The sequence below is a fragment of the Dermochelys coriacea genome, chromosome 1 (assembly GCF_009764565.3).
Source record: "Dermochelys coriacea isolate rDerCor1 chromosome 1, rDerCor1.pri.v4, whole genome shotgun sequence".
In the NCBI taxonomy this organism is placed as follows: domain Eukaryota; kingdom Metazoa; phylum Chordata; order Testudines; family Dermochelyidae; genus Dermochelys; species Dermochelys coriacea.
In genome coordinates this window covers 240,872,052-240,888,038 of record NC_050068.2, presented here as the reverse complement: position 1 = coordinate 240,888,038, position 15,987 = coordinate 240,872,052, and the positions used below count along the sequence as shown (strand labels likewise).

At 41.1% G+C, this 15,987-nt stretch overlaps 1 protein-coding gene across 4 annotated transcripts in view; it reads left to right on the top strand.

The window, feature by feature from the left end:
* The window catches only part of BCL2L13 (BCL2 like 13), a 79,375-nt gene that overhangs the window by 40,945 nt on the left and 22,443 nt on the right, over positions 1-15,987 (top strand). For 3 of the 4 annotated variants that reach the window (XM_043517613.1, XM_038412111.2, XM_038412103.2), the window contains one exon: positions 10,605-10,748. The exons of the other annotated variant lie outside the window; for it this stretch is intronic. In XM_043517613.1, the coding sequence (XP_043373548.1) occupies positions 10,605-10,748 (144 nt within the window). The remainder of the gene's footprint in view (positions 1-10,604; positions 10,749-15,987) is intronic. 4 annotated transcript variants of the gene reach the window in all.

Below are 15,987 nucleotides of genomic sequence, written 5' to 3'. Positions count from 1 at the left end.
GCCAGCACATCTTGGAGGGACTGTTCAAATTGAGTGACCCATCAAAGGAACATGTAACTGACAGTGGACCATGGGAGATGCCCATCTACACTGAATGGAATTTTCCGCTGTTACTAGGCGAAATGCATGGACATGGGACTTGCCCATGTGACTCCAAACTCCATCTTGTTGCTGTAATTTTCACAGTAAGAACAAAGGGATGACCTCCATATAGCAAAAGCTAGAAAGGGCCCTGGAAACATCTCCATTTTGTCTTCACTCCTGCTTCTTACCCCTGGAGGAACTTTGCTACAAACTAGAGCTTTGAACAAAGGACTGAATGACCCATCCAAGCTGTGGATGTATTCCAAAGACTTGACTTAATCCAGCAGTTTATTCCATTACTGCTACAAGCCTGAACCAAGAACTTTGCCGTTGCATCGGATGAAGTGAGCTGTAGCTCATGAAAGCTTATGCTCAAATAAATTTCTTAGTCTCTAAGGTGCCACAAGTCCTCCTTTTCTTTTTGCGGATACGGACTAACATGGCTGCTACTCTGAAATTTGCCATTACTGTATGTATTTGATTCCTTTAACCAATTTTAACTTTCCTTCATTCCTTCTTTCCTTCAGATTTTAGATACTAAAGGATTGGCATCAGCATGATTTTTGGGTTTGATCTAAGTTTTATATATTGACCTGGGTGTGTGACTGGTCCTTTGGGATCAGAAAAACCTGTTTGATTAAACTGGTGGTAAAGAACCACTCATCTCTGAATTCAGTGTTTTTGGTGGTGGTATAAGAACTGGAATGCCTAAGGAAACTGCCTTTGTCTTCTTGCTAGCCAGTGTGGTGAAATAGAAGTTTACTTTTGTGGCTGGTTTGGTATATCCTATGAGGGATTAGCCACCAATCTTGGGGTGTATCTGACCTATTTCTCATCAATTCGTCCTGAATTTGGCATCCTCAGTTGTGACCCACTGAGGCACAGTTACAGTGGCGTAATGGTCTCAGAATCCTGTCAGCTAGGTGGCTTATTGGATCACAAGCTATAAGAAGAGATAGGTGGAGCATGTATGTCTGCATATGTATGTAAATATAGTGTTTGGGCTTAAGGGGAAGAGCTGTAAAATATTGCCCAAATGATAGTTACAAATGTCTAATTATTTAATAATTTAGTTTATAAGGAGGTATTTTACACAGGCACTATTGATTTACCCTTGGTGGATGTCATCCTTTTGTGTGTGCCATCTGCCACCTTTTTTTAAAACATAGGTTTCAGAGTAGCAGCCGTGTTAGTCTGTATCCGTAAAAAGAAAAGGAGTGCTTGTGGCACCTTAGAGACTAACAAATTTATTTGAGCATAAGCTTTCGTGAGCTACAGCTCACTTCATCAGATGCATTCCGTGGAAAATATAGTGGGGAGATTTATACACATGGAGAACATGAAACAATGGGTGTTACCATACACACTGTAAAGGGAGTGATCAGATAAGGTGAGCTATTATCAGCAGGAGGGCGGGGGGGAGTTTTGTAGTGATGATCAAGGTGGGCCATTTATTCTTTTACGTAGAGACTGTCCAGTTTGGCCAATGTACATGGCAGAGGGGCATTGCTGGCACATGGTGACATATATCACATTGGTAGATGTGCAGGTGAATGAGTCTCTGATAGTGTGGCTGATGTGATTAGGCCCTATGATGGTGACCCCTGAATAGATATGTGCACACAGTTGGCAACGGGCTTTGTTGCAAGAATAGGTTCCTGGGTTAGTGGTTCTGTTGTGTGGTGTGTGGTTGCTGGTGAGTATTTGCTTCAGGTTGGGGGGCTGTCTGTAAGCAAGGACTGACCTGTCTCCCAAGATCTGTGAGAGTGATGGGTCCTCTTTCAGGATAGGTTGTAGATCCTTGATGCGTTGGAGAGGTTTTAGTTGGGGGCTGAAGGTGATGGCTAGTGGCGTTCTGTTATTTTCTTTGTTGGGTCTATCCTGTAGTAAGTAACTTCTGGGTACTCTTCTGGCTCTGTCAATCTCTTTCTTCACTTCAGCAGGTGGGTATTGTAGTTGTAAGAACGCTTGATAGAGATCTTGTAGGTGTTTGTCTTTGTCTGAGGGGTTGGTTCAAATGAGTTGTATCATAGAGCTTGGCTGTAGACAATGGATCGTGTAATGTAGTCTGGATGAAAGCTGGAGGTGTGTAGGTAGGCATAGCGGTCAGTAGGTTTCCAGTATAGGGTGGTGTTTATGTGATCATCGCTTATTATCACCGTAGTGTCCAGGAAGTGGATCTCTTGTGTGGACTGGTCCAGGCTGAGGTTGATGGTGGGATGGAAACTGTTGAAATCATGGTGGAATTCCTCAAGGGCTTTTTCTTCCATGGGTCCAGATGATGATGTCATCAATGTAGTGCAAGTAGAGTAGGGGCATAAGTGGACAAGAGCTGAGGTAGCGTTGTTCTAAGTCAGCCATAAAAATGTTGGCATACTGTGGGGCCATGTGGGTACCCATAGCAGTGCTGCTGATTTGAAGGTATACATTGTCCCCAAATGTGAAATAGTTATGGGTAAGGACAAAGTCACAAAGTTCAGCCACCAGGTTTGCCGTGACATTATCGGGGATACTGTTTCGTAACATTTCAATTTCTTTGGTCGCTCGATTTACAGACCTAAAAGTGGCAATTCTTCAACAAAAAAACTTCAAAAACAGACTCCAACGAGAGACTGCTGAATTGGAATTAATTTGCAAACTGGATGCAATTAACTTAGGCTTGGATAAAGACTGGGAGTGGATGGGTCATTACACAAAGTAAAACTATTTCCCCATGTTTATTCCCCCCGCCCCCCCATTCCTCAGACGTTCTTGTCAACTGCTGGAAATGGCCCACCTTGATTATCACTACAAAAGGTTCCCCCCCCACCCCCGCTGTCTTGCTGGTAATAGCTCACCTTGCCTGATCACTCTCGTTACAGTGTGTATAGTAACACCCATTCTTTCATGTTCTCTGTGTATATAGATCTCCCCACTGTATTTTCCACTGAATGCATTTGATGAAGTGAGCTGTAGCTCACGAAAGCTTATGCTCAAATAAATTTGTTAGTCTCTAAGGTGCCGCAAGTCCTCCTCTTCTTTTTAAAACATAGTATGTCTGAGCATGTACAATATGTCAATCTTGAATATAGACCAGTTAGCTAATGGGACCATAGAATTTGGATTTTCTGTCAGTGGTTTTAATGTAAAGTAGAATTGTTGTCCCCAGATTAATTCTCATTTGTTTCTTGTCTAATAGTTTCAGAGAGAGAGGTTATTTTCTTGTTCCCTTTAACATGTTAAGTAGCTTCTATTGGAGATAATCAACTTAGATTTATATTATCCTCCTTCCTTGACTGCAACCACCATGTAAGGAAACAATAAAAATAGATTTATTTACAAGTATAATAACAAAATTGTATAAAAGTAGAAAATAATGACCCAGGCTTTCAAAAGTAATTACCAAAACAAAAGAAATACCTTAATTAACTAAATACGCAAATAAATAATTAATCATAAGAGTATTTTATTTCCATAACTTAAAATCCTCTTAAAATCTTCTGCACTGAAATTCTGCTACCCATGTAACTTACTAGAACTGAGATTTTGCAGCCTTAACTCGGGTAAAGTAGATCTTCCGCCTTTGGGTCTGGTTACTCAGCCCTTTAACCTGCAAGCCTCTGCAGCCCCTTCCAGCCAATGGAGCTTATGGTCCTAAACTAGCTTTTGATTGAGAATCTCAACCAATATACGTCTTAGATGCTTGCATCTTTTTCGGCAGACCAGCCTCATCAGAACAAATATTCCATAGGACCTGCTAGAGTTAACCATCCAGAGCTGTCTGGTTTTTTTTTCCAGTGCAAAACTTTTAGTCCACAAGATACTGTTTTAGCAAACCAGAGTGGAAAGTTTATACTATAAATACAGTATATGCCTACATCATTCTGTGGGGCATCCTTATCCTCCAGGAATGCGTACCAGTTCCTCTAATAATACTTGTTGTTTGAATGGATGGAATAAGAATTTATTGGTTTCATTTCCTCTTAAATTCCTCTCTTTTCTGGACAGCATTTTGTAGAAAAACAACAATTAGGATAAAGAGAGAACAACTCTCGTGTCTTTTTACAGCAGCATAAGTCTTCCCCAGTTCTCCTTATCTTTTTTTTTTCCCCTTTGGAGGAGAAGCTGCTAAGATAAATTTGAAAAATCTGTAGTTATAAGTTGAGATGTTTTGTCAATCTAATCGGTTGGTCGACTACAAAGTATGCGGCTCGACTGGTAAGAATACTTGGGTCGCTTGCTCTGTGCCCTGTTATGATGATTCCGATTATATTCTCAGAGCTCCAAACATTTTAGAGGAAAGAAAGTTTGAAAAGCTTTCAATTGAGAAATAAATCTGCTTTTATGTCAGACGTCTGTCTACTCTTGTATTTGTATTACTAGGGGCACGTTGCTTAGAAATGGAGACTGTTTCCCTTGGGAGATTATCTGCTCCTCATGTTCACTTCTGCTACCTGAAGTTGTTGTTGCAAACAGAGGGATGTCATTTCAGGAGGGGAAGCCAACAGTAGGAGCAGATGCTGTTTCCATGCAAAATGTCCCCAATAATAAAAATCTGAGGGAAGACAGCAGATTTGATGTCAGCTTTTTCTAAAGAGAATAGTTCTTCAAAATTTTCATCGCCCATGCATGAAGTAACATCGGATCTTAAATTGTATTTAACTTCTCTGTCAAGTTTGCTTTTGCCAAGGAATTCCATTCCTTGCAGAGGAGTCAGTTAGCCTTTTAGTAATATACTGAATAGGAATACTGAATTGAAATAAGCCCTTGCTTAACTAAAAGCAAGCATCTGAAAAAAAAAAAAAAAAACTTTCACTCCCCTTCCGTGTTGCTTAACACATCTGTTTCAAAGGATTACATGGCATATTAAGGAAGAAAGATGCACAGGAGATGCAGCAGAAAAGTCATCTAAGGCTTAAACACAAATGCATTTGTCTTCCTGCAAGTGGAATGCTTAGGCACATATTTTATCTGGGTTTATGTTTTATCTGGGTTAGAAAAAATAAAATGGAAGCTGGAAAGACGAAGTAATTTTTTTATTATTAAAAAAAAAAAGCTACACCCATTTTGCTCAGCATAACATGTGGCAGTTTATGCAGTGCAGTGCTTTTCTTGCCACAGAGAGCCTGTGACTAGTACTGGAAAAAAAAAAAAAAAAAACCTTCACATTCAAACTAGTTTGAGCCTTCTTCTACCAGATGAAAAATGGCGTGATGCCCTTCAGCAACACAGGCATGGAGAGGAACCCAGTGTCAGAAGTAAACCAGTTTCCACCATGATTTGATACTGATTTAACAGTTAGGGATATCTTGAATATAAAATTAATACAAAATACTTATTACTTTGAATGCCTTGGATCTCAAACCACTTTTCAATGCCCATGTGAAGTAATTGGTGGAAAAAACAGAGGAGAGATTTATATACACACACACACAGAGAACATGAAACAATGGGTTTATCATACACACTGTAAGGAGAGTGATCACTTAAGATAAGCCATCACCAACAGCAGGGGGGGGAAGGAGGAAAACCTTTCATGGTGACAAGCAGGTAGGCTAATTATTACTTGAAGTGAAGTAAGTTTCCCCATTTTACAGATGGGGAGACTGAAACAGAGAAGTTAAGTGATACCCAAAGTCATTAAGTCTGTGAAAGAGCTAGGAATGGCTCCCAGATCCCGACACAGATAGTTCAGCTTCTCTACATTATCTAAAATTAGGTTCTGATTCTGGTTCCTGTCCTGGACCTTGTATGTTGGTTGATATGGCAGATATAGGGGACATAGAGGTGCTGCAGCTGGCTGGGGAAGAATTCTCTTGGCCCGGTGCTGCTCCAAGTTCAGCTCCCAGCCTAGAGACAGGAGTGGGAAGTGACACAGCCTATAATCAAGTTGGATAGAGCTAACTTACACCAAGAGCCATACTGAACCCTAGATGGCCAGAATCCAGTTAGCATGATGATGACTCAAAGCAACCTTTGCATACAGTTTCACCCTTGACTGCACTTTCTGTGAGGCCCAGCACAGAATCTCTCTATTGGTGTTGGTCTGCAATGATCAAATTAGTTGACAGAGAAATAAGTATGCACATGCACTTGATCAGTGTGGTATAGAATCAGGAACATGTGCCATATTTAAACGATACAGTTTTTAACAGAACTTTTGCACCATGCGAACATGAGCAGACAGGAGACAATACTAAATATAGCTGCATTTGTTATTTTCAATGGAAAACTCTGTATAATGTTTCCAATATGACAGAGCTGCCTAGTGACTCTAGACTCTATGTATAGACGGTTGAAGGGGTTGATTGACTAACTAGTGACTATATTCTAAATGAAAGTCTTCAGTCACTAAGACATTTCTGTGGGTTTGGGATAGAAGACAGATCAGAGGAAAATATCCTCGTGGCAGATTCATGTATGAGAGTATCGATTCTTTCATGCATGTCACACAGGAGCAAGATTTAGCAATAAAGATTTAATGTTCTGGTTCTTGGTAAGCGAATTTCAATAGTGAAAAATGCTTTCTCATCAGTAACATGTAGGTGCTTTAAAGCTTCTCCTGTGCTGTTTAAATGTTGTCCTTTAACTTTTTTTTTTTAGGAGCAGCCTTATTTCAAAGAGTAAATTATATTTTCTTTAAGATCTAATCATCCTACTTTTTTTAGAAACCCAGCCATATCTGAAATCTGTGAGCTAGATACTTTTATTTTTATCTATACCTCAAAAATACATGATTGCAAAAAATGTAATTCCTTAAATATACCAGTCCAAATAATTTTGCGGTAGAAACACGGTTTTGTGAATTGGGTCAGAGGATACCAGTTATGTAAGGATAACCGAGAGTCAACTAAGCAGGTAAATGGGCTGGCAGTTTGTAAGAAAAGGAGGTTCACATAATCATGAAGCTAGAAGATAGGACATTAAGAATGAGTCAGCTAAAGGTTGCATGTGATTTGATTACTGGGAAATATTACACAAATAAAGGAGCTACCCTGTTTATCCTACACTGCCCCTTCAAAACCTGATTCAGTTGTGTACTGTTTGTGCTAAACTTTCTTGGTTACACTGATGTAACCGTGCTTACTTAGTGGAATTGTAGTGGTGTAAGTAAGTGGAGAATTCTCATTGTTACTGCTCGTCAGAAAGTTGTGGATGATAGTTTTCCTGATCAAAAACATTTTTTTTGTTCAATAATTTGTATGAAGTTTTCCCTACTCTCCCCACTCCCATTTTCTGACAAGTTCTACTTAGTTTTAAATAGCACACTTTCTCTGTGCACTATAATGCACATAGCCTTTAGTATTGCTGCATATAATCTGGGTGATCATGTAATGAAGGGCCCTGTTAATGCTTATGTACAATGGTGGAAAGAGCTATGGTAGCTTATGGGACTTAATTTTTTTTTTTTTACTTTTGTGTTGGTAAAATCTCAACTCTGACATTTATAGTCATGCATCCTTTTTGCACATAATAAATATAAAAAGGTAACTGTGATTTAATCAGGATGGGGATGTTGTGGGCTCTTTAATACAACCTTGTGATAGCACTGTGGTAGCCTTACTCTGCCTCCTCTGAAGTCAATGACAGAGCTCCCATTGATGTCAGTGGGAGCAGAATAAGACCTTGTATACTGCTGTACATGGAACTGAAGATCAAGACCTGAATTTGGTGTCTCACTGTCAGGCCTGCTGAGGTTTAGCGAGAATCGGGAAGATCAAATGCTTAACAGGCAAGGGAAGAAAGACGCTGTCATGTGCAATATGCGAGTATTCATTCTAGCGTCTTCATTACCTAACTAGTCTTTTTTTCCCTCCAGCTTAAAGTACATGTTATTAACTGAGAGCTAAACATATGCCATGTTTGAGATTTAAAAGTTAAAACTATTTTGGTCCCTTGCGTGTGCCTAAAGTACCTGAGGGAATAAAGCCTTAACACTTTTATTTTTTTGAAACATCAGTGTGCACTAGGGAAATTTTAATGTGGTAGCAGGGTCCACACAGATAGGTAGTGCATGGCGCAGTGGAGTGCTGTGGAGTTGCATCTCAGCTGGCAATACAATAAGTGTTCATGTAGATCTGGAATTCAGAAAGCTGAATGAAGTTTCCTCTGACTCTCCCCGTCCCATTCTGTGCTGAGACGGTGTGAGAAGCTTCATTCCAAAAGGGCAAGAAGAATTTGAAAATTTGGTTTAAAATGAAACTGCTATCTCAGTCACAGCTGTATGAATGAACCTTTAAGATGGTAAGGGTAGGTGTAATATACTCTGTTCTTCCCTGTTGACGACCTTTCCCATCCTCCATGTTCAGTTGTCAGGCAGCCTGTCAAGGTTCCTTCCCCACTCTAAACTCTAGGGTACAGATGTGGGGACCTGCATGAAAGACCCCCTAAGTTTATTTTTACCAGCCTAGGTTAAAACTTCCCCAAGGTACAAACTATTTTAACTTTTGCCCTTGGACTTTATTGCTGCCACCACCAAGTGTCTAACAAATATATAACAGGAAAAGAGCCTGCTTGGAAACATCTTTCCCCCCAAAATCCTCCCAACCCTACACTCCCGTTCCTGGGGAAGGGTTGATAAAAATCCTCACCAGTGCATTGGTGAACACAGACCCAAACCCTTGGATCTTAAGAACAATGAAAAAGCAATCAGGTTCTTAAAAGAAGAATTTTAATTGAAGAGAAAGTAAAAGAATCACCTCTGTAAAATCAGGATGGTAAATACCTTACAGGGTAATCCGATTCAAAACATAGAGAATCCCTCTAGGCAAAACCTTAAATTACAAAAAGACACAAACAGGAATATACATTCCATTCAGCACATCTTATTTTATCAGCCATTTAAACAAAATAGAATTTAACACATATCTAGCTAAATTACTTACTAAGTTCTAAGACTCCATTCCTTTTCTGTTCCTGGCAAAAGCATCACACAGACAGAGAGAATCTTTGTTTCTCCCCCACCTCCAGCTTTTGAAAGTATCTTGTCTCCTCATTGGTCATTTTGGTCAGGTGCCAATGAAGTTATCCTAGCTTCTTAACCCTTTACAGGTGAAAGGGTTTTTCCTCTGGCCAGGAGGGATTTAAAGGTGTTTATCCTTCCCTTTATATTTATGACACAGCGAAAACACCCAATACCTCTCACCCAGTGAGCAGGCATCTTTACGCGCCCCATCTGGGTTTTCACAGCTGTACATCTGAGTAGGAGTCTACCCTGGGCTCTGTACCAGGCTCAACCCTTGGCCTGTTTTTCCCATGTCACTTTCCCTATTTTCCACCCTGTTTTCCACCCTGAGATTATGGCCAGGACCACCACAGGGGAGAGGCTGGTTGAAGCAAGATGTTCAGGCTGGAGGAAGAGGAGGTAGCAGCCTCCCCATTAGAGGAAAGCAGGCATTTGGAATTCACTCTAGGAGATAGTCTTGACTTTGACCTGGCTTCTGTGGCCAGAAACCAAATCTTTTCCTCATAAACCACTTTCTAGTGACCTCTTAGGGGACTGGTCAGTCCTTAAGGAGAATAGATGTGCAGTGCATTTATTAGGCAGTGGGCACTTTCAAGCTTAGTAATGATTTCTCCTGTTCCTTCTCAATGTGCCTTTTTTAAGTGCTGATGACACTAATTCAAACCATTTTTTCCCTAAACTTGGCAAAGTGCTCCATACAAACTTGGCATTGAGGGCAATTTACATGCTCGTGGATGATAAACTCAAAGTTTAAAAGTTCAGACATTTTCTGCTTGGGCAAAACCAAGGATAGCGGGGTATTAACAGCAGGAAGTGTTTGTGTGCTTATGTGTATATAATGTAATGCTCTCAACTCACTTTTCACTTTCCAAGATAATTCACTTTTGCGTGAAGACCAAGCATAGAAATTGGAAGCACAAAAGGAGAATTTTTTTGGAAAGCTACAAACATGTTAAATTGGTCACAAAAGAGAAGGTTTTATGATGAAGACACTTTTTTGTAACATTAGGTATAACCCTGTGTCACGCAGGCCATGCAACACTAGTCGGGCTCTTGTTCTTTCCCGCCCATTCCAAAAGTACAGATCGGCCTTCTTGAAGGGATTTCCTAACACTATGTATCTGCCCAAGAGTGTCTGTGAATTTGCTGCTTAGTTACATTTTGTGTTGCTATCCTGTTTTCCCCTTCAAATTGTCCTCACTGCCTCCATCTGTATTTGTTGTAGGTTACGTAACATCTGTGGGGGGGAGGGAGTCCTGTTCTAGTTAACTACCTGAATCTTGTGTTGGGGAGGGATGGGGCACAAAAATGGTCTGCAATTCTCTTCTGTAAGAGGGTCTCTCACAGACATTACTCTAAAGTAGAGATCTCTTTACCTCAGATGAAATGCTGCTGCCTTAGGGTTCTATATTTTGGTTTTGTCCCATGGCTGTGTAAAACTGAAGCATGTAGTCCAGCATAGCTTTGTATAACTAAGATCATTAGCTTGTGAACTGTATGAACGCTCCCGTCTCTCTCACAGTGGTGGTGAATCTAGGAAATGTTATCATTCTCAATCATTGTTTGTCTTTTGAAGGTGTTGGTGCCTCTGGTTCTGCTGCAGCAATTCCTGATGGAGCTGACAAAACGAGGCCAGGAGCCACTCGGTGCGCTTTTGCAGTTTGGAGTGACGTATTTAGAAGACTATGCTGCAGACTACATCATCCAGCAAGGAGGATGGGTAAGAACGCAGTGGTTCATTGATTGCATAGCCCTTTGAGAGTGTGCTTCCATATATGTTGTTTAGCTCACCCTCTGCTGGTCATTCTACTAATGAGGTTTAGAGGATTTGCTACTGGGTCAAGAGGTAGAGATAAGAGCAGAGATTTGCTAGCCACCAAAAAGGAAGGCTTATATTCTTAAAGGGGGATCTATGGCTTGGGATATGGGCTTGTCCATTGAGTTGAATGGAAATGGAATTCCAATCCAATTCTCCAATGGAAAACAATCACTGATCCTTGTATTGAGCACATCAAGATACAAATAGAGTGTTGCACTTTGGAAACAAATATACATATACATAGGCCAGTAACCATAGATGTACTGTGCGTTGGAGTTGGGTCTGTTTAATTTTTCGTTCCGCTCTGGTGAGTGCTGGAAAGTGTGCGCACAATATTTTTCCCTTCTTTGACATAAGCTTTGGAATGTCTTTGGCAGAGGATGATCTCTTTTATAGTAATTCCGTATAGGAATGTCAGTAGGCATCACTTTAGAGACATGAGTGCCTTTTATTATACATCATGTTATCCAGTAGGTAATTAAATCTTGCACTAAATCTTGTTGCAAAATTCTTAAGTGCATAGTGACCTGGAGCTTGAGATTCATGGTGTATTGAAAAGTACATTTTAAAAATAAATATTCACACACTTCGTACTGGAGTGCGATAGATCCAATTTCTGATCCATGTTGGAGTCCACCAAAAATGTGAAACCCCTTATTCCCAGCCCCAGCATTTTGTGTTCATAGTTGACGTGCTGGGTCTCCCAGGCTGGAGCTACACTGTGGGAGGTTGGGCTTCCAGATTATTTGTCTCAGGAAGGTAGAACATTGCCAGATTTAAATGGAATTAATCTGGGATTAGTGAAATGACTCCAGCAAGTTGGTTTTATTGAAAAAGTAAGCTGGTCAGGAAAATCCAGTGATTAAAAAGTCCTAACAGGAAAAATCACATTTGAACAGCTTCTCATATTTCAGTATTTTCACAGGATTTTTCTTTGGCAGTTGAGTTCCATACTCGCTTCCTCTTTGTCCCCAACTACTCCTCCTCTTGGCAACAGGATGTACTGGTTCCTTATATTGGTACTAATAGGTTGTTTTTCTGGTGCAATCAGCCAATTTGTCTGTTTAACCTTCAGCTCGTGCAGAACGGGCAGGGACCGTTGTACATGGCATGCATTTCAGACCTTGGTTTAATTAATAACTGCACTAAGATTTAAATGTGCATTGCTTTTGGTTAAATCTCCATTTGCAATTTTAAGGAAGAAGACTGTTGGTGTTGTGCCTTATATAAAGCTGCTGTTCTTGATGCCTTACCTCTGAAAAGGCTATGCTCCATTCTTCAGCTTCCTTTTTGAAGTGTTTTATAAACATACTTGTTATAGCCCAGAGCTTCTGAAAACAAGCAGATTCCCAGTATGGCCTTGGAGGGAGGGAGTGTGTGCTTTGTGTTGGCTGTGTGACTCTGTATGTAGCTGGGTAGACTGCATTCCATCGACCGTGTGCTTGTCTGTATACATCCACTCAGGCATAAAATCAGAATGACACAAGTGGCATAGCAAACAAGCTAGAGCTATTTTTGAAACAGAGCAGAAAAGGCAGGGAAAGAAATGAGGTGATGGAAACTTTCCAACTGAATAAATGTGGCAGCAATGACCCATCGTCAGTTGCTCCATAGATGCAGTGGGGGTGCCTGCCCACGTGGTTTTTCTAAGAGGGAGTATGTTTGTTTTTGCCCTTTGTTTCATGTAATGTAAATATTCGGTTTCATTAGGCAATATCAATTTTTTTGTTGGTTTTGGATTAGAGAAATCATACTCCAGATGCTAGCTACACTTGAAACTGTGGGTGGGGTATGGGTTACTGTTTGGGCTCCTGAAATGAAGGTAGCGCAATTATTTGTATTTCAAGGGAAAGGAAGTATCTGAAACCATGGCAAGCTATTAGCCAAAACCTTTTTCATGGCTATTTCTAAGTAGCACTCTCCCTAGGAGTTCTGTGTGGATTGTTGCAGGTTACCAATAGTGCCACTCTGCCATGTTATATCCTCACAGCTCTAATCTCTAGTGAATGGTGACACAGGGACAATGAGAAGCGCATCCATGGTGCTGCCAAAGAGCTATTTGAGGATAAGACAGGCAGGTAACCAGGGCTGTCTCGTTCCTTATTCTTGTCATCTTGAAGCTGTGCAGATGGAGCAAGCAGCATGTGCAGTAGTGCCTGTTTAGAGCTCATTTAAAACTGAAGATATACCAGAGCAGCTTAATCCTGTCAGCTTGGGCACCAAAGGCAGAGGAAGGACTTGCTGAGCCTCCTTTGCAGAGGCAGGCCTTTGGGGACACATGGTCTCAGAAGCCAGGAGCATCATGTGGGCTGGAATCCACCCTAGTTTTTCCAAGGGAGTGTGGGCTTTTAAACTGGAGCCAGCATCTTCCAGGAAGTGGGGGCTAACTGAGCCTTCCCTCTCTCTGACCATTTTTCCTATAGAACCAGGATTTTTGGGACACATGGCCCCATCAAGTGTCTGCAAATGGCATCCAGAAGGAGGTGGTTCTACAGTGTCGGTGGTTCTACAGCGTCAGTGGTTCTAGACTCTTTGAAAGGGGGAAATGGGCTAGGTTGTGGTCAGGAATTTTAACATGATTAGAGGCTAAATCGCTGGGGCAGGGGAATGAAGGTTGGAGCTTCCCCATGGAAGTCAGTGAAGTTAGCAGACCGTATGGTGGGGTGGGAGCCTCCACTACTCTCAAAGAGCCTCTGAGGCTAGAACTGCCTTTTAGATTTATCATCTCTCTGCTCAGTGGCAATGTGTGCAGAGTGGGACGATTCTTGAGAGGGTGGTGCAGGGAAGGGCAGAGGGACAGAGGATTGGCTCACTGTATTGAGGGAGGGCAAGTGTTCATGGATAAAAGGGATGGTTTAGGATTTTAGTAGGTTTGAAAATTTGAGATATTAAAGTAACTTGTGTTTGTAGAGGAGAGTTAGCTCAGGAGATAATGGCTTGATAGAAAGGCATTTGGGAATAGCTTTATATTTATCAAAACATAGTGTGCATCTATCATTATCCTGGTCACTTTGTTTGTATGTTGCATTCCAGTCTCTTGTTCAACATTTGTGTTTTTGTCTCTTTAGCTTGTATATTCTTCAGGGCAGGGATGGTCTTTCTCCTTATTAAGGAAGTGTATGCCACATGCAATTGAAATATAAATAATAGCTACTAACTAAGAGTGGAAACGATTACTCCTATCTTGTTTGCAATCCCTGAAAACCCTGTCCTTCTGAAGATAGATGTGGGTTAAGTTTTTAGGGCTCCAGGAAAGAAGTGGGCAATTTCATTAGATTGCCACCTCGCTTGCTGTTTGTAGAGTGATAGGCTAGTAGACTATATCTTTTGCATTAATTTGTGCATAGTCAGTTTATACATGGTTTCTGCTCAAGGGCAGGTACAATATTTAAAGCTCTCCAGATAGCTCACTAAGTGAGCTGTGGGCATGATTCTTTCTGTCCTGACGTGCTTTTTGAAACTTGAATTGTCATGTGAAAACCTTGTTCCTTTCTCATTTTGACCCATTGCAAAGCAGTTCCCCAGGCTGATTTGGCAGCAATTTAGCTCTTCTGTTTGCCCTGAAGCTGTATTAGGGCACAAACAAACTGACGTGCAGTGCGCGTGCTCTCCCCCTCCCTCTCTAGTTCTGTCTCCCTCTCTGTTCTGACTTCTCCAGAGCTTAGTGCTGCTGTATCAGAAGCGACTCTTGGTCTCCTGGAAAAGTGCAGAGTAAGACCAGACAGCTTGGTAAGGCTTTTTTCCCCGAGGCAATTTCTTTGGTAGTTTTCAAGCTCAGCATGTCCTGTTCCCCAGAGTTAGGTTTCATCTGCATTGAAAAGAGCCTTCGGGAAAACCTAGGAGAAGAATTACAAGATTGATTTCTTGGAAATTTAGCTGCATTATTGGTTTTTGTTGGGTTTTTTCCCCCCTCAGCTTTGCATTCTTGTCACCAGTCCTGCTTTTGGCTTGTATGAGAGAGGGCTGAATGTTAAATGTGTGTCATTATGCTTTTTTTAATATAAGAGGTGCATTTGGAACTCTCAAGCATTTGCCTCTCCTCTCACTTGTAAAAGATTGATTCTTGAATATTCATTGTGACTCATAGCTGAAAGTGTCCCCCCTCTTTCCGGGTTGGTGCTGAGTTTGTAAGGAGACTTTGTTACTATAAGGAGCTGGCCTCTAGTACTTGGATCTAGGTTTAATTTTTAACTTTGACTTGCTTTGTCTGGAAGAGGAAATGTTAATTCAGAGGGGTTTATATGTAAGCTATTAGACTTCAAGCTGCTATAAATGTCAGGAACTCTTGCATGGGTTGGAGAGAATAAATATTTTTCCACTGGTACTTGGGCATTTTCCGTTTTATTAGGGGGGTGTATAGGCTTTTTAATGTACCCCTTCTTGCTTCTCAGATTGGCACCTTGTGAAAGCAAGACAGTCAGTTCGCACTATGGGAGATTAAAATCGCCTTCTGCAGCATCCCAGGGACTCTGCCTTGGAGATGACAGTGCAGAAATCTACAGACACACTGTGCATTGTAGGAAAGACAAACAAGTTTAATGTGGTGGAAATACAAGGAAGGAGAATCTAACTGGGAAAGTTTATATAAGGAGTTTTTATTTCAAAATAACAGTGGTATTCAGTGGTAGCACATATTAATCAAACAGCATCGGCATTGCCCCATAAGAAAGACCATAATGGGTCACACCAATGGTCCATGTAACCCAGTATCCTGTCTTCTGACAGTGGCCAGATGTCTCAGAGGGAATGAACAGAACAGGGCAATCATCAAGTGATCCATCCACTATCATCCAGTCCCAGCATGTGGCAGTCAGAGGCCTAGGGACACCCGGAGATTGGGGTTGCAACCCTGACCATCTTGGCTAATAGCCATTGATGGACCTTTCTGCAATGAACGTATCTAATTCTTTTTTTAATCTAGTTATAGTTTTGGCCTTCCCAATATTCTGTGGAAAGTTGTTCCACAGGTTGACTGTGTATTGTGTGAAGAAGCGCTTCCTTTTGTTTGTTTTATACCTGCTGCCTGTTAGTTTCACTGGGTGACCCTTGGTTCTTGTGTTATGTGACAGGGTAAATAACACTTCCTTCTTCACTTTCTCCACACCATTCATGATGTTATAGACTTCTATGTTATCCCCCC